We start from the raw sequence: 26472 nt of genomic DNA on the forward strand, positions 1-26472 counted from the left end.
ATGTAATTATTGGTTTTGTAGGGGTATATGTATAAAACCCCTTATTTTTAAGTGATGAACTAGGAACTCCACCTGGGTGTGACCCTACTCCCAAATTCAAATATGAATTTTATTGGTTTTTTAATTTTTTATAAAAAAACATTAGGCTGTGTTTGATTACATCTTGAAAAATGGGTGGGAAAAATTTTTTTTATGAAATATTTTTTCAGAAAACAAAAAAATGGTTGTTTGATTGGTATTGTTTTCTAAAATTTTTTTTTCAAATTGCCCCTCAATTTATTTTTTCAAATAACCCCTCAGTTTTTTATGGAAAAATTTTCTTTGGGTTGGGAGAAGAAAATTTTTCTACAAATTTGAGGAAAAAGTGATCACATGACCAGTTTGGTGATCAAATAGCCCATTTAACTAGAAAATTCTTGATGAAAAATTCTTTTATAGAAAAAATGTCAATCAAACACAACTTAAATATGGTTAAGAAAATAATCCAATCAAAAAAGCCTAGTGACATAAACATCCACTCTAGCATGTGCCTATCTCACGTGCAAGTAACATAACATACTTTTCTTTGGTTAGTTATGTACATTTGCATTACTTTCACATAATAAATCATTAGTTATATCTCTTTCTTTCTCTGTCTTCTATTATTAGAAATGTTTAAGTTATTTGCACATATACTATCAGATTCTCTCCAAATTATCTCCCTAATATTTGATTGAAGACATTGAATACCATATATATATATATATATATGTATATATATTATATAGTGATTGGTGTTTATAAATTGGCTTGAAATTGGAAACTCCTCAACACTTAAAACATTTTTGGCATAATGTTCTAAACGGTCCTTTCTCATTACAATCTAAACTAATACTGTTTTCTCAACTGAAAGCATCCAACACACCTTTCATTAAAATGACATACATTCAATTCTATTTGTCAACCAAAAAAAAAATGTTTAATTGTTATTTTCCATCTATAGTTATTTTCAGGGAATCATAATAATGTATTTATATGAAGAAAGTCTTAGTTGATTAATTATGAATTAAGAAGTGTAGTGTATGAGGGAAAATCAGGAAGGGCATCAACACTTTGCCATTGATTTTTTTCAAAACTTAAAGGTTGCCGCTCATGGTTGGTCTTATGCAAAATTTAGCCAAACAAATAGTATTTCAATTGTTCATCAATTAATATTAGAAAATCAATCAATTAATTAAGTCATTACTACTTGTTAATTAATTTTTTGATATATGTTTATGAGAGTTGTTGAAATATAATTTATTTTTACTATGTTAGAAGGGTTTGTATATTATTATTAAGATATTATGGTTAGAAATATTTTAGTCTACAGTGTTGTATGATTACGAAGGTTTATGTAATAATTCCTTTGCTTACATTACTTTTAACAAGAGTATGAGCCAAATATATAGAAAATTTAGGACTGGTTGAAGACTAAATTTTTTGTTTTAAAATATTAAATTTTAATTAATTTCATTTAAACTATCCTCATGCATGTAATGAATATATTTTAATTGTATGTATACATAAATTGAGAAGGTTATTTTTGCAGTAATAAACTTCACAAGACTATAAAAAATACATTTATAATTTCACTGGCCTAAAAAAAGAAGTGGATGTTTTGATCCAGCTTAGCAAAAAGCATACATATTTCTCAACTTGTTTTCATTGATGTTTTTCTATAGCGTGTATTATAATTGAAAAGTGTGTTAAATGTTGTTGATTGATGTAGCTCTTGGGAACACAAAAAAGAATAAGGAAAATAACAATAAAAAAAATTTAAAAATAAATAGAAAGAAAAGAAGTCAATGTTGATACTTTATAGAGACAGACGGACAGAGAGAGAGAGAGAGAGAGAGAGAGAGAGAGAGAGAAGGAGGAAGATGCTATTGATATAAAAAAATAAATAAATATAGTGGTGGGGGACCCAAAAAGGGGGATAAAGAAAGGGACTGAAAATGAAAAGACACATGAAAGAAACATGGATCATGTTTTTTTTTTTCGATTTGGTTAACGTGGGAAGACTTTGTGGAAAAAGATGGGCCATCTTTTCCTCATTTTCACCACCTTTTCACATAATTAGCTATCAAATCTAGAGAGTGTGTGTGTGTTTGATTGTTATATCACTGTTGCTTAGTATAAAATAGAAGAAGAAGAAGGATAGAAGAGGAAAGAAAGTTAATTAGAGAGAGAGAGAGAGAGAGAAGCCTTGTTCTTTATAGGAAGTATATATATATATAGATAAGGAGGAGAAGAAGTAGAAGGTAGTGCAAGTATGGCTTCTCTTTTAACTTAGAGAAGAAGAGAAGATAATAGTGCAAGTGTTGCTTCTCTTTTAACTGAGAGAGAGAGAGAAGAGCCTTGTTCTTTAGGAAGGATATATATAGAGACAAGAAAAAGAATAATAAGAAGAAGAGGCTTGTTCTTTAGATAGAAAGAGAAGAAGAAGGAGAAGAGAGGAAAAGAGGAGAAACTACAAGGTTTTCTTTAGAGAAAGAATGCAAATATGGCTTCTCTTATAACTTAGTGTGTGTGTGTGTGTGTGTGAGAGAGAGAGAGAGAGAGAGAGAGAGAGAGAGAGAGAGAGAGCTTTCCTTAGATTCATTTTGTTGGGAAATCTTTTTCTTTTCTTAGATTTAGAGACTGTTTTTTTTTCTTCAGCGTGGAGAAGGATTTAGTGAGATTACTTGGGTATAGACAAAGATAGAGAGAGGAAGATTTGAATGAGAGATGTTGTGGGATAGAATAGGATAAAAAGAGAAGTATGCATTTATAACTTGATAGAATCTTGAATTCAATACAACAGATTCATAACAATCCAATCCTTCACTTATATATATATATAGTCTCAACAAAGAGGGATAGGGATAGACATAGAGGAGATGTGGGATCTCAATACAAGCTCACCATTCTCAATGGAGAACAATCAAGTTGTTGTTAACAAAGGCAAGGCACCGGAGACGATCTCCGGCAACTCCTCTTCTTCATCATCGGCCATTGTTATCGAGCCCTCCGATGATATCGACACCACCAATCCCAAATTCTTCGAGTTTCCGATCCTTCATCAGCATCAAACCCCTCATCAGTCTCCTACAGTAACTCATCAGTTCTTTCCTACACAGAGCTTGAGCCTTTCTTCTGCTCCTGATATTGTTCTCCAGCCACCGGAGACTGTCCCCGGGAAGCCGAAGAATGTTGTTGTTTCTCAACTAGTCAAGAAGAGTCGCCGTGGCCCCCGATCGAGAAGCTCAGAGTACCGTGGCGTCACCTTCTATCGGAGAACCGGCCGGTGGGAATCACACATATGGTAATGATCTAACACCGCTTAATTTAGGAAATTTGGATATGAACAGATAGAGGAAAGTCTGACTTTTGTTCATATTCTTGCAGGGATTGCGGAAAGCAAGTTTATTTAGGTAATTGTAATCTTTTAATCGATTTAGAATATGTGTTTATTCATCGATCGCAATCTAACATGTTTTTTTCACATATATTTGTAGGTGGATTTGACACTGCACATGCGGCCGCACGGTAATTTCTGATTCCGATAATTAACAGTGTTCTATATTCAATTGAGGATTAAAAGGTCGAGTGTTCGATGATGATTGTATACATCTTTTGCAGGGCTTATGATCGAGCGGCGATCAAGTTTAGAGGCATCGACGCAGACATTAACTTCGCACTGGAGGACTATGAGGAAGATATGAAACAGGTATTACTTAGTATTTCATGTTTTTTTTTTCTTGTTTGATGATTTTATATTGAACATAAGAAGAGGATTGAATTGCTGATTTGTCGCGCAGATGAGTAATCTTTCAAAGGAGGAGTTTGTCCTTGTTCTCCGGCGACAGAGTGCAGGATTTCCGAGAGGCAGTTCAAGATTCCGGGGAGTTACATTGCACAAATGCGGCAAATGGGAGGCAAGAATGGGCCAGTTCTTAGGCAAAAAGTAATGTGTTTTTCCTTATCATGTCATTCATTTCTGCATCTTTTTCAGCAGATTTGATTTCTCAAACTGTTGTTTTTCTATATCTGCAGATATGTCTACTTAGGCCTTTTCGACACTGAAATTGAAGCCGCAAGGTATCAGCATTGCGATCGAAACTTAAGCAAACAATGAAATTTATTGAAATTGAATTGAATTTTGGTGTTTCGAGATTGAAATCGAATTCAAGTTGTTTTTTTACAGGGCTTATGATAGAGCTGTTCTTAGGTGCAATGGAAGGGATGCAGTCACTAACTTCAATCCAAGCATTTATGAGAATGAGATCAATTCAGACAGTGAGTTCTTAACATGAAAAATAACTATAATTCATTAAATTCTTCACCTCTTGTTCTTATTTTTTATTTTTTAATGTATGAATTTAGTTGGAGATGCTGGACATAACCTTGATCTAAGTTTAGGGTGTTCCGGATCGGGATCGAAAAGAAGTGTCCTTGAATCAGTAGACAACCGAAACACAAAGCCAAAGGTACTAACACTAGTACTACATTATGCCTTTTTTTTTTGGTTGAATCAAACTCACATAATATGTTTTGCGATGCCATAGATTGACGATAAGCTTAAAATGACGGTTGTGGAAAATAATGCGGCTGTGCAGTACTATACTTCAGTGAACTATCACCATGTGAGTTGTTTTTCTTTTTTCGACATTTCTGAAACAAATCATGTTTCAGTGTTTTTTAACTTGGAATTTATCGATGTTTTTAGAACCGGAGCGGTGGCAATGGCAACACAATTGTTGGAGGAGAAGGCCTTTCGTTGACGATTGGAGGTACGACCGGCGCAGAGCCGAAATTTCAACATTTACCTCCTACATTGTTTGCAGAGCCGAAACTTCAGCATTTACAGCCTACATTGTTCGTGACTAGCAATGCCGGCGCCGCGGCATCATTAGGATTCCAGATGATAGGAATGAAAAAAGAATGAAGAAAAAGATGGTTGAAATTTTGGGGATGTTGTTGACCTTTAGATGTTCAGAAGGAGATGGTTTAAGTTTTAGTTTGATTTTGTTAAGTGTGCCTTTAAAGTTGTAATAGAAAGTCAAAATGTTATAGAGAGACTCTAAAACAGATTTAGTCAAAATGTTTCTTTTCTAAGCTTGTAATGTATTTACTATATTTAGTATTATCATATGATAAAATCATGTGGGAATATGAGAAAGGTTTAGTATAAATTAAAAAAAAAAAAAGAAAGGAAATCTTTGACTGAATTAATAGTGATTAAAAATAAATATATTGATATTATTAAATCAGTGACAGATGTTTATTCATATTTAATAATTTTTAAAAATTAATACACCAACATTATTAACCTCTAAACCATGTTTCTAAATTCACTTTGTTTTCTGGACCGAAGTAAATTTTTGGATCTAATTTTAAAAGTACAATATGAAAATAATCTTTACTACGGTAAAAAAATTTCTTGACTTAAAAAAGCCCAAACCATTTTGAGAACATAAATACAAAGCTTTAAGATGAAAAATTACACTGATAAAATAAAATAACCTATCCAAAAGGGAGCAAAACAAAAGGAACAAAAACTGTTAACATGAACAACGCTAACATTCTCAAGATTATTAAACAGAGACAAAAAAAACTTTAGTAATAATAATATTAAAAAAAAAAATAGCTCCCCATATCTTTCTTTTTCCTCTATTTTCAATTCCACCCAAGGCATCCAAAGGTTGTGTTTGAATAAACAAGTGAAATAAGCAATAAAGTTGATACTATAAATATATATATATATATATAATTGGCAACATAGAAATGCTATCTATGAGTCAGTAGTTCCAAATGAAATGCATTTTCTATCAGAAAACATATGTACTCACATCTTGCTGATCCTCGTTGTTACATGCTTAAGTGATTAGACAAGGACTGAAAATGTTTATCATGAACAATAATGGAGAAAAGAAAAATGAAAAATGTTGTACTGCTACAAGAAAAAAAGCATCTTCAAACACAAAACTACAAATTTCTTGACTGAAAATAATGGTAGTCTAAACAATTAATTTCATGTGAAAAAATCCAGACTCTGAGCAAATGGATATTATGGCAACATGGATCCTTTTCAATGCAAAAGACAGATACCTCAAGAAAGTCTTCAATGGGAATGAATTACAAAGCCAACCTTTATCAATTATCATTCAAGAAAAAAAAAAAAAAAATAGATCTCTTGAAAAGCATGAACATGCAAGAGATTATGCAATGACTCCAATCAATAAGCATAAAGGGCAGAAAATATCAAACAAAGTAGGTTGTTAGCAAGTTACCATTCCAGAAATGACCAGTCGGAGAAGAACTCAGACATGATTCAGTGTATGAATGACATATTGTTTTTTGGTCTTCAGCAATGAACTATTGCAAAAAACCTCTTGTTGTGTTTTCCTTAGAGATCTGAGCTAGAGTTCTAACATAGAAATATTGGTGAGCACAATGGGATCATACCCAAAAATGGTATAGTTCCAATATCTACAGAAAATATTGCTCTTTGCACTAGTGACAAGCAGAACTACAGCAGCACAGTATATACAGGATTCTGTTCCAACCTCACAATGAGATAGACATCAACTGGGAAATGCATGAGGAAGAGAAGGATCACTTCATCGGTCGACTTTCATCTTCTGCAAATTGTATGCTAAGGATTGCAAAGCCTCTCTTATTTTTGTGCCGTTTGACTGCCTTGCCTGCTCAGATGCTTGGCGCAAGTCAAGCAGGCCTCGACCCAGAGAAGTGATTGTGGGAACAGATGAAATAGACCCAGCAGCACACTCAATTCCATCTCCATATACCAGAAGCCCAGCACATGCTGCCATACTACAACCAAAGGTGACCCATGGAACAACCCTGACTGACTTGACATGGCGCCGTCTCATTATCTCATAGAATGATGTCCGTATCGCTAGGAAGCTCGTTCTTTGGGCAGAGGCTACCACAGTATGGGCCACTGAACGAATCTTTTCAGCTGAAACTGCGGCCTTCAAGGTGGAGCTGTTTGCTCCAAAACCTGAGACACCAGGCATTACTGAGCCAAATATCTTGTGAATTACAAGCACAGCTGTTCTCTGGAGATGAGCAAAGCCGAATTTAAGAGAAGCAGGGATTTTGAATGTAGTAACCTTGACAAGCGTGGAAGCTGGCAAAGCTTTTGATAGAGAAGATGCCCCAAGAATAGCTGTGGCTCCTGCACCAACTGCAACAACAGGTTTGTCAGCTAAAAGTTTCCTTTTCCCTTCCTGGTTTGCTGTTGCATCTTCATGAGCCTTGACTTCATTGTCATAGGGGCTTATGCAACACTGGCTGGCAAATTCAAGAAACTCCTGAGGCACAGATGTGTTCCAGTACTTTCTAAGACCAGATAAAGCAGCCGCATCAACTATTGCAACCACTGTACCGTACTTCTTGGCCTCGTTCCTAATAGACTGAGCAAAAAGAGCATGACATTTTTCTTCAGAAGGTAGCTCGGAGAATTCCAATCTTGTCAAACTACCATTTTCCTTTCTGTCAATGGGACCCCGGCCAGCATCATTAAGAGCTATTCTTAGACCCTCAATAGCAATTCGGAAGTTCAGGACTTCAGAAAAAAGTTGTACATTAACTGGTCCTCCTTTACCAACATCAACAAGCATTTGCTGTGCAGAAGCCAAAGTTTTTCCCATTGAAGGAAGGTTGGTAAAGATGCTGTACAGGTCTTCCAGCAGAGGGTAAACAGATTCTGCAAATGGTGGAACCTGAAAGTCACTTGATGGCTTAGACCCATGCAATGATGCTTGTGAACCAGTTTCAGAAGAATTTGAAGCAGAGATGAACAGTTCAAGTGATGGTATTAATGCTTTCACCATTTCCTCTTGAAGATTGTTGGTCAGGCAAAGCCTCTTCAAAGTTGAGTAACTGGCTGAATTAGCATTTCCAGCGAGCAAACAACTGCCTTGTAATTGAAACCCTGAACTCTGTTCTCCACTTGAACTTTTCCCTGCAGACGGTGTTGCACAAGCATTCTCATATGGGGATTCAAGTACAACAAAATGTGCATTAACATCTGCTGCTGCTGCCTTGGCAGCCAAAAAATGACCATAAAATCCAACTCCGAAGATCTCACGGAGCACCTGGCACCCTGCAAATGTGTCATATTGCTCTTTGGTGATCTCATTGATAAAACATCTTCTGAGCACTTCAAATGATGACGTTGGAACATGACTTGATTGATCACTACTTGAACATTTCTCCTCATCTTGGATTTCAGCTGACACTGATGGAGCAATCTGAGTTACAACTGCCTTTGGTTGAACTTTCTTGATTAGAAGCTCTGCATCTAAAGCAGCCTGTTCTGACAAGTTTTGTGCAGCTACAATATACACTACTGCATCGGAATCAGGTTCACGGAGAGCAAAGACAAAATGTTTCGTCTGTTCAGGGATAGGTAGTTGCTGGACTAATTTCGCAGAAACTTTTAAATCATCGGACTTCCATTTGGGAAACTGCCAGAGGCTCTGAAGGTAAGAAAAGATTGCCATGAGGAACATCAGTAGCACATAAGGAAACAATAACTTGTGGTGCTTCAAGAAAATCTGCAAGACGAACCATGAAAAACCACCAGTAAGCTTTTATTTGCAAAGCACTTTTTACTCATGGCATTCTCAAATACGCCAAAATAAACTATCCACTATCACTTATAAAATCACATTCTATTCAACTGGATAGAGATCCCTTGAGGGCCTCAAGATTACCGAACAGGTGATTCGAACTCTGATAAATCAAAGCCAAACATCATGTGGTTCCCAGAAGATCTCTTAATTGATTAAACCTCTATCTGGTTAAACTACAATCCTCAATACCATCTTGTGAAGTCATCGAAAACAACAACTTGGTAATTTCAAGCAAAATCTTCAACAAGGGATGACTACCAATAAAGACAGTAACACACACCACCAATGCCATTCAGAGCAAAGTTGACGAATCCAGTCTCAGGCATCCAAAAACATAGTGAGATGAGTAATTACTTATTTTCATAAATGTAAAAATACATAAAATCAGAAAATTTTGGGAATTTATCCAAGAAATTAAGATGAGCTTACTTCATACAGAAACAACAGTCAATAAGATCTCTCAGAGAGAGAAAGACAACAATTAACTGACAAATGTTTCCATGGAAAAAAAAATCAAGAAAAGGTTTAACACAAATAGCCAATGAGAGATAACGCAAAGTGCCTTGTGCTTCCATTGCATAAAGGTTTCATACTTACAATATCAATCCATACTCTCATATCAAGAAAGAGAAAGCATGAGAAACAGCACAATTTATTCAGTTAATACATGCGCTGATGAATAGAGAAGCATGAGCAAATAAAACATAAAAATTAATCAACACAAAAAAGAAAAAACAAGAAAACAAAGATTTCTAATGATCTCTCCAATCTAAAGAACATCATACAAATATCAGAAACAATCCCATCTATAACATTCTACACACAAACACAGCCTCTAATCAAACCAAATCAGCGAAGAACAAATGCATATCAATTTCATCATCCTTGATTTATAAAACAACAAAAAAATTATCAAGAAATCCATATTCCTCCTCCCAAGATTACCCAAACCACTACTGTATCTCCGGAAAAAAAATCCCACTACAATCATTGTAAGCTAAGATTCAATGAAAGAAAAATCAAACAAATAGTAGAAAAAACAAACGGAAAAATACACAGAATCATTCACAACATCCATTGAATCAAGGATAAAGAGATCGTCACCTTGAAAGATTGTTCGGAGGAAGAACACGAGCTCCGACGATCGATTGCTCCGGCGATCGAGGGTTCCGGCGTTGGAACTCGAGCTTTCAGAGACTTGGGATTGCTTGCGAGTTTGATCTTGATGACGAGTCGAGTTTTCGGGTTTCGGATCCTCACTGAGGGATTTATCCGACCCGTTAACGAATCCAATATAAACTATCACCGAGTGAGAAGCACGTGCTAGAGAGACCCAACTACATCCGTTAGATTTATCTCGCGATTGAAAACGTTGATCACGAGTTGGAATCTAACGGCTAAAACCCACCCTCACATTTGCCATATCATGTCCGTTAGATTTGTCTCGAGATTGTGAAGATCCGAGCTCGAAGTTTACCCCAACAACCTCATCCACTGAGATCGAGTTACATTCGTTAGATTTGTCTCGAGATTGAAAAAGTGGATCGCGAGGCATAATCCAGCGGCTGTAATCCGGTAATCTAGAAGGCTTGAGAATAACTGATGTAAAGCTTAAGCAAGTCCATGTTCATAGATAGCATATTATAACCGTTGGATTTATCCCGAGATTGTAAAAACTGATCTCGAGGGACAATCCAACGGTTTAAGGCCATTCTTAGACGAGATCTCTTTTGACTGAGGTTGCGTAAGGTCTAAGTTCGCAGAGAACCGATTATATCCATTAGATTCATCTTGAGATTGGAAAGAGTGGATCACGAGTTATAATCCAACGGCTGTAAAGTACCCGCACGTAAGGGCAATCTTACCTAGGGTTTGAGCGTGCCTATATAAACCCTCAGAAGCCGGGGATTCACGGCGCGGGGCAGTGCGGGCTGCCGTGCAACTACGCCACGCCCTCGTTCTAGGGTTTCTATCTTTGTTTTGATTTACCACAAAAAAATCCTTGAAAATATCTCAAAAAAAGGAAAAAATCCCCAAAAATTCATCAAAAAGCTATCGGATCATTGATTTCTGTACCCTTTTTGGCAGAATTATCTAGTTTTTGTTGTTGATCTCTGATTTTTAGGGTTTATTCAAAGAAAAAGGGAAAAAAAAAAAGATTTAGGGAAAGTTTTGGGGATTGGAGTGATGGCGCAGGTGCAGGTACCGCAACAGCAGGCTGCGCCGGTGGTGAGTGCTGGACCAGCAGTGAGCCAGTTCCCGACGACGTCGCTGTATATTGGGGATTTGGAGGCGAACGTGACGGATGCACAGCTGTTTGATATGTTCAGCCAGGTTGGGCATGTTGTGTCTGTTCGTGTTTGCCGTGATATCAGCACCAGGAGGTCGCTGGGGTATGCCTATGTCAACTACGGCAATCCTGTTGATGGTGGGCTTTTGGAATTTCTTTTGGTAGTTCTGGTGTGTTCTCCATTGGTTGCATTTGGTTTTTATTCTTGAGATGTGAGGAAAAAGTTAAATTTTGTTTTATATGCTGCTGAACTGTCTGGAGGTTGGTGTAGGAGTTGAACTGGAAAGAAGTTGCATTTAGTTTTAGTTGTCTTTTTAAGGCGTCAGTAAGGTTGTTATAGTTATTGATGACAGCAATTTGTTACCACTTTGTCCAAATCACTCTAACTAAGTTGCTTTTATGAATGAGGTTTTTCCATATTTGGATAAGTTGCCTTCTTGTCCATTATTCTTCTTCTTCTAACAATAAAAGGTTGTGCAAATTGAGCATGATTTAGATGATAAAATGATTTGATTTGAGGATTCTTATGGTATCAAGGGATCACTTTTCTAGAAATGGAACTTATGAACATGTTTCGGATTTCCTACAGACTTTAATTTTAATTGGTGCAAATGAAAATTAAAGAGTAGATAGCAATTTTGTATTTGGTTTTGCATTTTATTTTGTGGGTATTTGGAAGTTAGGTGCTCATCTTTCTATCTCCACAAAAAACTTGGATAACTTTTCCTCACATTTTATAATGTTGAGTTTTCAGCAACGAGGGCATTGGAAGTGCTGAACTTTACTCCCCTCAATAACAAGCCAATTCGTATCATGTTTTCAAACCGTGATCCTAGTACTCGTAGAAGTGGTGCTGCTAATATATTTATTAAGGTATTTCTCTCCTTTCTGACTTTGGTGTGTGCTTGTTTTTCCAACTTGGTTTGTGGGATTGCTGGATCTGAGTTATTTGCAAAATTGGTTCCTTTTCTTGGCATTTTACAGAATCTGGACAAGGCAATAGACAATAAAGCACTCTATGATACATTTTCCGCCTTTGGTAATATTCTTTCTTGCAAAGTTGCTACTGATTCATCTGGTCAATCAAAAGGCTATGGATTTGTTCAATTTGACCAAGAGGAAGCAGCAAAGAATGCGATAGATAGGCTTGATGGCATGCTTATGAATGATAAGAAAGTTTATGTTGGACGATTCCTTCGGAAGCAGGAAAGGGAAAATTCTGTTGACAAATTAAAGTTTAATAATGTATTTGTCAAAAATCTTTCAGAATCTACTACAGAAGATGATCTGCAAAAACTTTTTGGTGAATATGGTCCTATAACTAGTGCTGTTGTAATGAAAGAAGGTGATGGAAAATCAAAGTGCTTTGGTTTTGTCAATTTTGTGAACTCTGATGATGCCGCCCGAGCTGTTCAAGAACTTAATGGGAAGAAATTTGAGGAAAAAGAGTGGTATGTTGGGAAGGCACAAAAGAAATCAGAAAGAGAAAGAGAATTAAAATCGAGGTTTGAGCAGAATATAAAGGAGGCCGTAGACAAATATCAAGGTCTTAACCTTTACTTGAAGAACTTGGATGATAGCATTACTGATGAGAAACTTAGGGAATTGTTCTCTGAGTTTGGCACAATAACTTCTTGCAAGGTGTGTTTTCCTGTGATTGATGTTTATATTAATTATGTTTGTTTCATATAAATGTATTCATTTCTTGTGGTTTATATTCTGGAACTTTTTCAGGTTATGCGGGATCCTAATGGTATAAGTAGAGGTTCTGGATTTGTTGCTTTCTCTACTGCTGAGGAAGCTTCCCGAGCTGTAAGTTATTTTATATATTAATGCTTAAACTATCATGATGGAGTGACAATATTCCTTTTTCTTTTCCATAGCTTTCTGAAATGAATGGGAAAATGGTCGGTAGCAAGCCTCTTTATGTTGCTCATGCGCAGCGCAAAGAAGATAGGAAAGCTAGGCTGCAGGTAGCTTTTCTGAAATTTTGTTCGTGTTTTGCAAATGCTTCATGTATTTATTTGATTGGTAGAAACTAAAACTTGACTGGACATTCTTCTGCCCGCATGAGTTAGATTTGAATAGAATCTGACCTTATCATGGAATAGGCACAATGAGTTTTGTTGTGTGTCATCGTTTAAGCTTTATTCTTATTTATTTTATTATTAAAATTCCTTGCCTAACACAAGCTTGTTTCTTTGTTTAAGTTTTTTTTTTGAAGTATTTGTATTTCATGTGAGTATGGATGACTTCATAAGAAACGTATTCAAGCTGGTTAAGATCATGGGTTAGTTTTTGGGAAGTGGGAACCTAGACCAGTTATCCCTTAATGCTTAGGTGTAATTAGTGATGATCTGGATGTGAACATTGCAATTTAGGTATAACTACTGGTGTGTTTCATTTTTCAAATGATGCTAGTGTAGATACCCTATAAAAACTGTCATAATGTTTGGCTACTAATGTAGCATTTGGCAATAGAGACAAAACTGGATAGGGCAAAACAGATGTTTATTACAAATTTTATATGTGCAATAAGGGTACAAGGCAATAAGTTTTGTTTTGGAGGTCAGATGTTCTTACAAATTAGTGTATATACATGCATAAAATAAACCTTTATTATATATACTTATATAATTTGATTAAAATAAATTATGTATGCAAAAAAAAAAATTGTTTTACAGGGGTGTATCTGCAAAATACTAAATACCAAACTTATTTAGAGAAATACATAATGAGTTGTAATTGTTAAAGTACTGGCAGAAAAGTTATCCAATGAAACATAACAAAAGTAGTTTTTTCTGTGGGTATGCACCAAATATCTTACAATCTTTGCTCCTTTTCAAGCATGAAAATGATTTCAATACCATATAATATCATATTCAAAATGCACACACTACAGATATGTATCATTTGAAATTGAAATAGTCTTCTCTATCTTCCCTTTAATCTTCACTTTCCACATCATTTTTTTTTTCTTCTCGTGGAAGTTGAAGGTACTTTTTCACCTTCATCAATTCCAACCCGAATGATTTACACTAACTTCTTATAGAATTTTACTCTTATGGCGTGCTAAGCTTCCATGGTTTTACTCACCTCATATCATGTGAAATCATCACTGTATTCAGTAAGGATCTATTTGTTAAATTATTGTCCTTGATATCTTGCATGTTAGTAACTATATTTCAGTTGTAATTAATATTAACCTATGCTTGGTTATTCTTCAGGCGCAATTTGCACAGATGCGCCCTGTTGCCATTCCATCATCGGTTGCTCCTCGCATGCCAATATATCCAGCTGGTGCTCCTGGGATTGGTCAACAACTGTTCTATGGTCAAGCCCCACCTGCTCTCATACCTCCCCAGGTAAGAACTGTGATTATAAGTACTTAATTCTCTAGCTTATCTTGTCTTGGGTTTAGTCCTTTGTCTAAATTCCCTTTTTGCCTGTTATGTACTTCTATTGAGGAAAACGATGATACTTTTAGCTGAGCTTTCCTGAAGGTGGCTTTTATTTTTGTGTGTGTGAATAAGTTTGTGAGAACAATGGAAAAACTTCACTACTGAAGGCTTGTGGTCACTTGATAGTGACATGTTGTTAGATTAATTGCATTTGCTCGTTTAGTTGTCTAGTCTGGAACATTGTTCTTTCTGGCTTTCCTTTATGATATTCACCGACTTCTTAATGATAGGTAATCTGGTTGTTTCCTTGCCTTGGAGGATTTTTTACTTACAAATGGAGTTTAGGCTTTGGTAAACCTTATCTTGCATTCAATCATTGAGACTTTATTTGTTGAATTCCTGTTTAATGTTTTTCAAACAGGATAAAATCTTGTTTCTCCTTAATAAGTTGTAATTCATGTTTGGATAATTTTGCATTAGAGTTTTAATAGTTTGCCTTTTAAAGCACTATCACCAGGTTTTAAGTCCATTGAACTGAAAAAAATAGTTTTTAACAAGGAGCTACTAAGCTATGACTTATTTGTGAAATATAGATACTGAAGTTGAGGGCAAATGATAATAAAATTTAATTACACAAGACTTTTTTGAGACTGGTTTTTGCTGTTACTTATAAAACTTGAGTTTTGCGGTTGATGTAATTTAGAGCCAGCAGATCTTATCTTGACAAAAAAGTATGCATATAAGTTTCCTATGCGCTATTCAATCATTTAATAAACCTATCTGAAATACTTGAATGCAACCTGTTGAGATAGCTCACAAATCACGGGTTGTGTTGAATGGATGAGTTAGAGTTTGCATTGAATCCTGTCACTGAACTTGATTTCCATTGGCAATTTGGCACTTTGCATGCAGGCCAGAGTCTATTTTTATTTATATTGTTAGCCAATGTCAAACTATTTTCTTTTCTTCAGGCTGGATTTGGCTATCAGCAGCAACTTATTCCAGGGATGAGAACTGGAACAGCTCCCATGCCAAATTTCTATATGCCATTTGTCCAACAAGGTCAGCCTGGCCATCGCCCAGGAGGCAGGCGTGCTGGTGGAGGGCCAGTCCAACAAACACAGCAACCCGTGCCACTTGGTCAACAACAGGCAAGTGAATTCCGTTGTTGTGTTTCTCGCTTGTTTTAAGAGGCCTGCTATAGTATTTGAGGATTCAGCTTTCTAAAATCTGTTAGTGTGACTAGCAAAATACATGGGTTTGTTATCTGAGTCTCTATTTATTGAACTTTTCCCCTAAAATTAATATCTAGTTAATCTCTCTATTAATTAAACCTTCCTATTTGTCAAGGTTAAAATTGGTATAACTTGATGACATTTATGTTCAATCAAATGAGATTGGATTATTTTAATATGTATTTATTTTGGGGGGCTGGGTGCAGGAAAAAAAATGTGTTAAGTCGAAGTTGCAACCTTTCTTTGTAGATACCTATAAATACAGGTTGACAATTGGTTATGGCAAAACTTTATTTTAGTTAGATTATGCCTGCATGTGGATTATCTACTCCCATTTTACCAACAGTTGCAGACTTGTTTTTTGTTTAACATGTAGATGCTATTTATTTCCAACTACCTTAATAGGGTAGCTTCTGACAGTTTCTTACATGATTAGGGCATTGATGAAGTAGTTTTATTTTGGGTTCATTTTAATGCAGTAACATGTCACTTTGCAAAATGAGATTGGAAAAAAAAAAACCCTACTTGAGTAGCATTAAGGCATGCATTCTCGAGTTCATTTTAATGCAGTTTTAGTAACATGACACTATGCAAAATGAGATTGGGGATAAAACTACTTGAGTAGCATTAGGGCATGCATTCTATATGTGGCTTATTTACAAATTAGCACCAATTATTTCAGCAGCTATTTGTGGTATTAATATTCTCCAACATGGATTTATGATGATTTTCCTTGGAAAAACCTATTACACTTTTTTTTAGCAATATCCAGGTTCTCACTATATTATCTTCTAAGCAACTATGAATAGTGTGGCAATTTGAATATTGCAGATGTTTCCAAGGGGTGGGCGAGTTTACCGCTATCCCGTCGGCCGCACCATGCCTGAAAGTCCTATGACAGGTGGAGGAATGATGTATGACATGGGTGGTCTTCCCGTCCGTGATGGTGGCATTTCACAGTCCATTCCTATTGGTGCCTTGGCATCAGCACTTGCAAACGCAAACCCTGACATGCAGCGAACGGTCTGTTTCTCTTCCTGATCTTGCCCACTGTTTTCCTTCATTTCTCTTTTTTCAAATACTGAACCTTCAATTATTTTTCTCCAGATGCTCGGCGAAAGTTTATATCCGCTCGTGGAACAGCTCGAACGTGATCACGCAGCAAAAGTTACAGGCATGCTTCTGGAGATGGACCAGACTGAAGTATTGCATCTGCTGGAATCTCCTGACGCCCTGAAAGCGAAAGTTGCCGAAGCTATGGAAGTCCTGAGGAACGTCGCACAGCAGCAGGCAAACACTGCCTCCGATCAGCTGGCCGGAATGTCTCTGAACGACGGCATCGTTTCTTGATTTTGTGAGATCTTGATCTTGGCATTGTTGTGTTTGCTTTTTGAACCTTTAAGTTATTATGGATTGACTTCTGTTTGCTTAAATTAAACTGAACGTGTATTAGCTTTGTTTGAAATGTTTTGTGACCAGATTACTTATATTTATATTTGTGTGCTGTATTTTGTTTGAATCTTTTGGATCTAATCATTTCTGTGAAATTGTTGGTTTGACTTTTTTAATGTTCAGTTTGTTTGACTTTTTGAAATATCCAGTTCATGACTTGTTGGAAAGTATTTGGTTTCAGAGAAATGGGATTGTATTTGCCTTTATGGAAAATTCTCATTCTCCAGCAGGACTTTTCAAAGGGTTAGAATTACTCTTGGATTTTTATCTATATAAATATTTTTGTTACTTGGTCAACCATTCCAAGCTTTTAAAATTCATAAAATTTATTGATGGAACTGTATTTTTTTTATTTCTGGTCAAAGTTTTTGAATTGAACGCCAGCTGAAAATCATGTGGAATTGGAAGCATGTTTAATTGTGTGTTTTTTCTCATTAATTAACTAATTAATAGTATAAACAACTAAAAATTTATTTTTATTAATAATTCTTAAAATATAAAACGTATAAAACCTGTATTATATAATATTGGTTGTATACAAAATATAAGGGATAATTCCTCTGTGTTTTTTTTTTTTAATTACTAACATGTCAGCATTGTTCATAAAAATCAAGTCCATATAAATCAACATGAAGATTCGATAATTTATGTAATGAAAATAATTATTTGAAAATAATTATTTGAGATTCACATCACTGGCTAATAATATGTTCACTGGCTAATAATATGTTCAAAGAGAATTGAACTTAATTCTTATAATAACATATTTAGTTTATATGTTTATATTTCTTCAAAAAATAATTGTTTACCTACAAAATTTATATACTTAACAAAAACTTTATGTTTGTTATTAATTTTCTAATTTAAATATAAGAAATACGAGCGCCGTAACTTAATCTAACAGCATTTGCCCAATTGTTGAAAGTGTTAATATATAATATTTAAAAGATCTCCTATTCAAATCTTTCTGATTATATAATGTTAGTAATGGTAACATATTTCTGATTATGAGATTCTACTTACAAGCTGAATCCTATGTTTTATATGAATGCCCCTAACATAATTTGTCATATTTATTAAAAAAATTATAAAAATAAGCATAGGCTGTTACAATTTCTGAACTCTCATATTATTAATGTAATTGTAGTTGTTCTCTTTATAGAAACCCCTCCAAGCATTAAGATTTTTATTTTTATACCTGATTTTTTAAAATAGTTTAAGTTATACTCATTTATACAATAAATTTGTATTCTTAAAATAAATTTATCTACCTAATGATTATATTCATACTTTGCAATTATATGTGTAAATAATAATATTTAGTAGATATATATGTAATTTTGGGTTTTAAAAAACTTATTAATTATTTGAAAGTGTATAATCAAAATATTATTATCATTATAGAAGAAAATCTTTAAAAATTATTTAATAGTTAATTTGTTTTATAAAAACAACAAAGGTTATATACATCAACTGTCAACTGATGATGCACATCTACAACTGGAAACTCGTTATCATCACTGTGTCTAGTGACACTCAAACTTAAATTTTTTTTAAATGTCTCATATTCGTTTTTCACACTGGGACCAATACTGCCGGCCATGACTCTTTTTTGTTAATACTCAAGTTTTATAATTTACACACACACATATATATATATATATATTAAATAGAATAAATATTTTACAGAAAAAAAATTTGATGATAATTCAATTTTTGGTAACATTTCTGGGTCGCTTTTCAACGTGGAGATAATGTCTCGAAGCAGATGAAAAACCTTGCGTACGTTGACTCCCTACCGCCATTATGCCTCGAGATCTACATCATGCACCGATCTCGAGTCAATCTAACGGTCAATACGATACATCCCTTCCTATAAATAGGTCTCCGTGGTCGGTGCTCTTTCCTCTTTCCTCGTTATCGCTTCTGACCCTCGACGTCTTCGTTCTTCTTCGAAGGAGATCCCAAAGCCATCCATGGAGGACGAGGTCGTCGCTGGCCTGGCGATGGAGTCGTCTTCTTCGTCGGCAGCGGCGGCGGCGGCGGTGGAAGGGGTTGGGATGAGGTACGAGGACGATGAGGATGAGGGTGATGTTTGCCGGATCTGCCGCAACCCTGGCGATGCTGAGAACCCGCTCAGGTATCCTTGCGCTTGCAGCGGTAGCATCAAGTATGTCCATCAGGAATGTCTCCTTCAGTGGCTTAATCATAGCAACGCGCGCCAGTGCGAGGTAACGAAGCCCCTAGGGTTTTTGGTTGATTCGGTTTTCTTGATGATTAGGATTGGGGTTTGTGAGAATGGAGGCGGGGGAGAGTGGTTTCGGTTTGTGTGTCTGAACCGTGTTGTGGTAAAGAGGATTGTTTTGAGTAATGAGGGGAATGTTGTGTTTCTTGATTGATTTTGTTGGAAATTTGAAGTTCTTTATTAGGGTTTATGGATCTGCCTGTGTTTTTGTTGGTGATGGATTACAATTATGTGGTTTTTTTGTAGGAAAATTAGTTGTGATGAAGGGAATGGGTTGTTGCTAGGTTTCTATAAGAAATTCATGTATTTTGCTCCAGCTTGCCTTCAAATTCTTGGTTAATTTGTTATTTTGATGCTTGAAAGGTTATGGTAGGTGTCAATTATACTATTGCCACCGATGGAGACTTCTTATTGCATATGGCAATCACTATACCTTCTTGATGTTTGGGAGTCTTTTGATTTAATCTGTTTTTGTTATCAAACCATCCTTATTGTTGATGCCCTAATGGATTTGGTTGGTTCTGCAGGTTTGCAAACATGCTTTTGCTTTCTCACCAGTGTATGCGGATAATGCTCCTGTTAGGTTACCTTTCCAGGAGTTTGTGTTCGGGATGACTATGAAAGCGTTTCATGTCCTGCAATTCTTCCTTCGTCTTGCTTTTGTGCTCTCAGTTTGGCTTCTTATCATACCTTTCATCACATTTTGGATATGGCGCTTGACATTTGTGAGGAGTCTTGGTGAGGCTCAGAGGCTATTCATGAGCCGTGTAACAGCACCCTTGGTTCTTACTGATTGCTTGCATGGATTTCTACTTTCTGCTAGCATTGTCTTTATATTTCTTGGTGCTACCTCATTAAGGGATTACTTTAGAAACCTCCGAGATCTTGGACAAGATGCTGAGAGGGAAGATGATGGTCATGAAAGGCATGGTGCTCGAGCAGTAAGGAGGCTTCCAGGTGCTGCTAATAGGATACCGGCTGTTGATGGCAATGCTGATGATGCAGGTGGAGGGATTGCTGGAGCTGGTCAAATGATTAGAAGGAATGCTGAAAATGTGGCTGCTAGATTGGAAATGCAAGCAGCTCGTCTTGAAGCACATGTTGAACAGATGTTTGATGGATTGGATGATGCTGATGGTGCAGAGGATGTACCTTTTGATGAACTTGTTGGCATGCAAGGACCAGTTTTCCACTTGGTTGAAAATGCAATTACGGTGAGTGCTGTGGCTTTTTTTATTGTTAGATCTGGTTTCAAGCTTCGTAGGTTGATGCTCACTTCCGTGTATTGGCTTTCCTCCATGCTTTTAGTTCTTCATGAATTTCTCTATGTTGGATATCCATCATATTTGAGTAATATGTTTTAGGCTGGTGTTAAATCAACTCTTCATGTGTGAATTTTGAACTTGGAAAAAGAAGTTTTCATGAACTGGCTGTTGTGAGGATGCATCATTCTTTGGTAGGGATATCGTCAAGCATTCAAGCATGACACCACCTAGGTTAAATATGCTAAAGATGAAGTTAGTTCTAATTTGCAGGAATTCTGATGAGTTAGCAAAGATGGTGTGTTGTCAGTGCATATTTGTAGGATAATTATGAGGTTAGCAAAGCTTAAAGACAATTTACAAATGGCACTCTGGAACTAAAACAGTAGGTATTCAAGCTGAAATGATGGAAAATAAGTTAATAATAAGAATACTCTATTCATCATTTTTTCCATCACATGTGATGCTGTGGATAAAGGCTGCATGTTATATTTTTTTTTATTCAGCATTCAGACATTTTATGCGTTTGTTAGCTTACTTGGTGATCTTGCTTTTTGTTTCCAGAAATACTTAGGATTGTTGACTGATTTTTTTGTCTCCCAGGTGTTGGCTAGTAATGCAATATTCCTCGGTGTTGTTATACTCATCCCATTCTCACTGGGAAGGATTGTGTCCTATAATCTATCATGGTTTCTATCATCAGCATCAAGTCCAATGTTGGCAACTGTCATGCCTCTTAAAGAATCGGCTCTTTCCTTGGCTAATATCACACTTACAAATGCCATTGGTGCTTTTAAGAACTTGTCATCTGAAAGCCATAATGACAGTGTTCTTGGGCACGTTGTAGAAGCAGTCGCAGAAACTGTGAAAGTTAACGGCACTGGAATAGACAATCTTGCAAGCATTATCAGCAGACATGCTTCACCGGATATATCTAAGGGAACAGATCTTGGCTCTTCACGTCTCTCTGATGTCACTACCCTTGCAATTGGATACTTGTTCATATTTTGTCTGGTGTTTTTGTACTTTGGGTTTGTTGGTTTACTTCGTTATGCTAGAGGAGAACGATTTACCTTTGGAAGGCTTTATGGTATAGCTTCTATAGTAGAAGCTATTCCTTCTCTTTGCAGACAGTTTTGGGGAGGCATGAGACATTTAATGACTATGGTCAAGGTTGCTTTTCTTCTGGTGATTGAGCTTGGTGTCTTCCCATTGATGTGCGGATGGTGGCTCGATGTTTGCACCATAAGAATGCTGGGTACTTCGATTACTCAAAGGATTGAGTTCTTCTCTGTTTCACCTTTAGCAAGCTCCTTGTTACATTGGCTTGTAGGCATTATTTACATGCTTCAAATAAGCATTTTTGTCAGCCTTCTTCGAGGGGTAACCTTTTGGCTTTTTTTTTTCTGTTGCCACTTTAACATGGTTTCTTTTCACTTTGAATTTATGAAGCTTTTTCTCTGTTTTTGCCTTTGTTTGTTGTGCCATAGGTTCTTCGAAACGGGGTTCTTTACTTCCTCCGTGACCCAGCAGATCCAAATTATAACCCCTTCCGTGATCTAATTGATGATCCTGTGCATAAGCATGCACGGAGAGTCTTATTGTCTGTTGCTGTTTATGGAAGTTTGATTGTGATGCTGGTCTTTTTGCCTGTAAAACTAGCCATGCGGTTGGCACCTTCTATCTTCCCACTGGACATTACGTAAGTGGCAATTTATTCAATATTACTGGCAGTTTCTCTTCCAATGTTCTTTTAATGTCTCCATAATTGTTTGTCTTATTTGCTGATGTTATTTGAAATTCAATATGGCAGTGTTTCCGACCCTTTCACTGAGATTCCTGCAGACATGCTTCTCTTTCAAATCTGTATTCCATTTGCCATTGAGCATTTTAAGCCACGGGCAACAGTGAAAGCTGTTCTGCGTCACTGGTTCATGGCAGTTGGTTGGGCTCTTGGTTTAACTGATTTCTTGCTACCTGGGCCAGAGGAAAATGCTGCAAATGAAAATGCGAATGCAGAGCATGCAAGACGAGACAGATGGCATGATGGAATTCAAGGTGGAGGACAGAATGATCATCCCCTCGCACCCGTTTTAATTGCAGATGATCATAACAGGGGAGGCCGGGCAATTGGAAGCAATGATGTTGCTGATGATTCTGAAGGATATGATCAAGCTGATTCTGAGTAAGAAATCATCCACTAATTTCACATGGTTTTATGTGATGATATGTCCTGTCATCTTTTAGATTCTGTTTTTTTTTTTTTAAGCATTGTTTATATCTTGGGGTGTTTTAAAATTTATAACTCACTTGGCCTTTGTGTTTCCCTGGGATAATTCCATCCATTGATTCCTCATCTCTGATTGATTTAACTCTTCTAGTGTGCTGCATTTTCACAAAATCTTTCCTCGGGTGCTCCAGAGATTCTTTTGATATAGCATCCCATCTGCGACAGATTTTCCTTAACCATCAAGGCGACCTATATTCTTGATTTTTATTTGCACAATGTTTTTTTCTGAAAAATAATTCATTTTTCTCCCCCTTTTATTATAATTATCGAGTTACTAAATTATTCCATCATTTGCATATGAAGAAACTTGTATAGGTGCATTGTTGGTTTTATCCATTTCTTTCCTACTAGAGTAAATATCCTTGGATCTTTGACTGCTTCTCTGTTATTTTTATGTGACTAGCTAGTGTAAAGATTGTTATTAGTTGCTTTTGTACCAAGGGGCATGAAAGTGTTCTATGGTCTAACACAATGTTTCTTGATGTAGAACCTAGATGATACATTATTGTTTGAGAAATGATTACTGATTTTTGCATTTCAAGCTTCATCATTATTGCAAAAGGGCTTTTTAATGTTTCCCATGATTTTGGCGAATGTCTGGGTTGTTGCAGACATCATGACCTCCAAATTATTTCAAAGAGCTTTTCTTAGCATGCATACAATGTAATGTTATAGACAAGCAGTTGGCTGTTTTAAATTAAGAAAACGAAATTCTGCATGAGAGAAATTTATTTAATCATGATGGTAAAACCGTGCTCCTCTTTTAAAATTCAGCCAAAGCCTTATGGAGGATTGTAGTTTAGCTACGTTAATGATTCCATTTACTAATTGACAGGTATGGTTTTGTTGTTCGAATTGTATTATTGCTGGTATTGGCTTGGATGACTCTTCTGCTCTTCAACTCAACACTAATTGTGCTTCCCATTTCACTTGGACGTGCACTGTTCAATGCCTTTCCCCGGCTTCCGTTTGCTCATGGTATCAAGTGTAATGGTAATATTTTTTACTAAAGCTAGAAAATCAAACCGAAATGTGTTCCTTTCCTATTGTTTACTATTATTACAAACTGAAACATTCAGTATCTGCCTTCATCAGATCTTTATGCATTCAATATTGGTTGCTATGTCATCTGGACTCTTGCCACCGGGATCAGATACTCAATAGATTATATAAGAACCAGGAGAGCTGGTATTTTAGCGTCTCAAATCTGGAAATGGTGTGGCATTATTGTTAAAAGTTCAGTTCTGCTGTCAATATGGGTAAGCCAAACGTTATTTGAAGTTCATTTGTCTCATGCTGACATCAATTTCCCTCTCAATTAACTTCCCCGTTATTTTCATCTTCAGATAATCGTCATCCCTGTTCTTATTGGACTCTTATTTGAGCTGCTTGTGATTGTTCCAATGCGGGTGCCCGTGGATGAAAGTCCGGTCTTCCTTCTCTACCAGGATTGGGCTCTAGGCTTGATATTTCTCAAGATCTGGACTAGACTGGTACTTTCACACTACTTTACAGAGTGAAATCAGTTTATATATTATTACTTCCCATTAACCCTATCGTATTCTTGTACACACACAATTACAATAGGTTATGCTGGACCAGATGGCACCATTGGTAGACGAGACCTGGAGGGTAAAGTTCGAGAGAGTTAGAGAGGACGGCTTCTCCAGGCTGCGTGGTCTGTGGGTTATGCGCGAGATTGTGATCCCTATCCTAATGAAGCTGCTAACTGCACTATGTGTACCTTATGTGTTTGCTAGGGGCGTCTTTCCTATGCTTGGCTACCCTTTGATTGTGAACTCGGCCGTATACCGTTTTGCATGGCTGGCCTGCCTCTTCTTCACCGTCTTCTGCTTCTGTGCCCGGAGGTTCCATGTTTGGTTTACCAATCTCCACAATTCCATAAGAGACGATCGGTATTTGATTGGCCGGAGATTACATAACTTTGGTGAAGAATCACGGATGAGCACTGGAGTAGAATCTGAGACAATTCTGCAGGACTTTAATGGTGATGAACCTCATCAAGATGCAGATGTAAGGCTAAGGTTGAGACGGCCGAACCAGAGGCCAATGGGGCTTGTTGGTTAGTTAGTATAGTAGCCAGGCATTTCATGTATGTTTGTCTGGTTGCATTTTGAGTGTTGACCTTATCTTGTAAATAGGAACCTCTTTGTGGTGTGAAACCTCACTTTAATTTTTGCCCCTAATTTGTGTTTTGAGGTGGATGCCATTAATCATCAATATATCTTTTTTTTATCTTAATGCTGTGTCTTTGTTGCTAAATACCAAAATTCAGCTCTTTGTATCTATAAAGGTTTGATCTAAGTAATATATATATATATAAGATATCTGTGGACATTTGTTGTCGTTTGCAAAGAGAAGGGTTGGATTTAGAGAGTGTCATACCAGGTGATCTAAGGCCGAATTTTGTGGAATAAATTCTGTGGATAGCTTTGGATGACGGGGACTATATATATATATATATACATAATTTATCATTAGTCTCCATATATGTAATTTATTATTTAATGATATTTTTAGATTTTAAATTTATGACGAGTAGTTGTTAGAAGATGATCTAAAGTTATTATACATACGGTGTTTTTCTTTTCTTTAAAACCATTTGTTTTCCTAATGAAAAAGAGCATGTATATTATATATATATATATATATATATTGTGATTTTCCAACTGAAATTGGTCAATTTGGTCTTTCTTATAAGTTTTGCAAACCAACGGGTAAAATCAATGGAGATTGATGAGAAGTATTATATATATGTCAATTTGGTGTTTCTTATAAGTTTTGCAAGCCAACAACGGGTAAAATCAATGGAGATTGATGAGACGTATTATATGTATTTTTAAAAGCAATAATTATTATGTTTCAGTGTTAATATAGACTTTGTTAATTCCTCCACATCAACCCTAAATTTGTTCACATCAACGAACATCATATAAGTTCAACAATCAATTTTTCTCATGGCATGTTGCATCTTTAATGGTTAGCCGTCACGTTAATATTTATAATTAATTGGATGATCTGAATAAATATTTGTTTATTTAAAAAATTACAAAATACACAAAGAAAATTATAACATTAAAAATTAATGGTTAGCCGTCACGTTAGCAATTAAATGTTCACTGTTTGTTGGAGGGACTATTAGTACCTAAAAAGAAAATTATAACATTAAATTTTTTAAAATTAAAAAAAAAAAAACTAAATAACTAAACTACACTTTTCTTGGAACCATGAATTTGACTCTCTTTATATACACAAATTTGAAAATTAAAAAAATCAATAAATATTCTTTTGGTATTATAATAAAACAACTATTTTGAAAAAATTTAAATGATTTATATTTCAGAATAGAGAGAGTACTACCCATTTTCTCCAACATCATTTGATCATCAGGCAAAGTGCTTAGATAAATCTTTTTAAGTCCTGTGGTGTGGTATCATAGAAAATAATGAAGCAAAATTCTCATGCATAAATCATTCACCATAATAATTTTTCATCAAGAACATAAGAAATTCAAAATATCACTCATTTTTTCCAAATGAACAATCAACAACTGTGTTTCTCTTCAATCACACAATTTAATATATATATATATATATATATATCAAACCCA

General features: G+C 35.9%; 4 protein-coding genes across 5 annotated transcripts; 3 read left to right on the forward strand and 1 right to left on the reverse strand.

Annotated features, from left to right (window-relative positions):
* Positions 1 to 2857: 2857 nt before the first annotated feature.
* LOC120263668 (AP2-like ethylene-responsive transcription factor TOE3) lies at positions 2858 to 5006 on the forward strand. Its single transcript, XM_039271629.1, has 10 exons — positions 2858 to 3325; positions 3409 to 3434; positions 3519 to 3549; positions 3643 to 3730; positions 3822 to 3967; positions 4057 to 4101; positions 4208 to 4299; positions 4387 to 4490; positions 4569 to 4646; positions 4730 to 5006. The coding sequence occupies exons 1-10, from the start codon at positions 2901 to 2903 to the stop codon at positions 4946 to 4948; spliced, it is 1254 nt and encodes a 417-aa protein (XP_039127563.1). The 5' UTR covers positions 2858 to 2900; the 3' UTR covers positions 4949 to 5006.
* Positions 5007 to 6262: 1256 nt separating this feature from the next.
* Positions 6263 to 9893, reverse strand: LOC120263666. Its single transcript, XM_039271628.1, has 2 exons — positions 9771 to 9893; positions 6263 to 8588 (listed from the first exon to the last, which is right to left on the reverse strand). The coding sequence occupies exon 2, from the start codon at positions 8541 to 8543 to the stop codon at positions 6624 to 6626; it is 1920 nt and encodes a 639-aa protein (XP_039127562.1). The 5' UTR covers positions 8544 to 8588; positions 9771 to 9893; the 3' UTR covers positions 6263 to 6623.
* A 960-nt stretch (positions 9894 to 10853) lies between these two features.
* On the forward strand, positions 10854 to 17111 carry LOC120263665 (polyadenylate-binding protein 2-like). 2 transcript variants are annotated; one of them, XM_039271626.1, is made up of 9 exons: positions 10854 to 11094; positions 11711 to 11829; positions 11941 to 12597; positions 12691 to 12768; positions 12840 to 12929; positions 14184 to 14321; positions 15329 to 15508; positions 16424 to 16615; positions 16700 to 17111. In XM_039271626.1, the coding sequence occupies exons 1-9, from the start codon at positions 10854 to 10856 to the stop codon at positions 16940 to 16942; spliced, it is 1938 nt and encodes a 645-aa protein (XP_039127560.1). In that variant the 3' UTR covers positions 16943 to 17111. The 2 variants fall into 2 exon arrangements, with proteins under 2 accessions (XP_039127560.1, XP_039127561.1); XM_039271627.1 differs by having other exon boundaries at positions 10998 to 11126; positions 16700 to 16942.
* A 1836-nt stretch (positions 17112 to 18947) lies between these two features.
* On the forward strand, positions 18948 to 25024 carry LOC120263399 (probable E3 ubiquitin ligase SUD1). The gene is made up of 9 exons (XM_039271285.1): positions 18948 to 19275; positions 19817 to 20503; positions 21155 to 21934; positions 22042 to 22253; positions 22365 to 22736; positions 23677 to 23834; positions 23937 to 24100; positions 24188 to 24334; positions 24429 to 25024. The coding sequence occupies exons 1-9, from the start codon at positions 19021 to 19023 to the stop codon at positions 24927 to 24929; spliced, it is 3276 nt and encodes a 1091-aa protein (XP_039127219.1). The 5' UTR covers positions 18948 to 19020; the 3' UTR covers positions 24930 to 25024.
* Positions 25025 to 26472: the final 1448 nt, after the last annotated feature.

Source organism: Dioscorea cayenensis, chromosome 6 (genome assembly GCF_009730915.1).
Source record: "Dioscorea cayenensis subsp. rotundata cultivar TDr96_F1 chromosome 6, TDr96_F1_v2_PseudoChromosome.rev07_lg8_w22 25.fasta, whole genome shotgun sequence".
In the NCBI taxonomy this organism is placed as follows: Eukaryota; Viridiplantae; Streptophyta; class Magnoliopsida; order Dioscoreales; family Dioscoreaceae; genus Dioscorea; species Dioscorea cayenensis.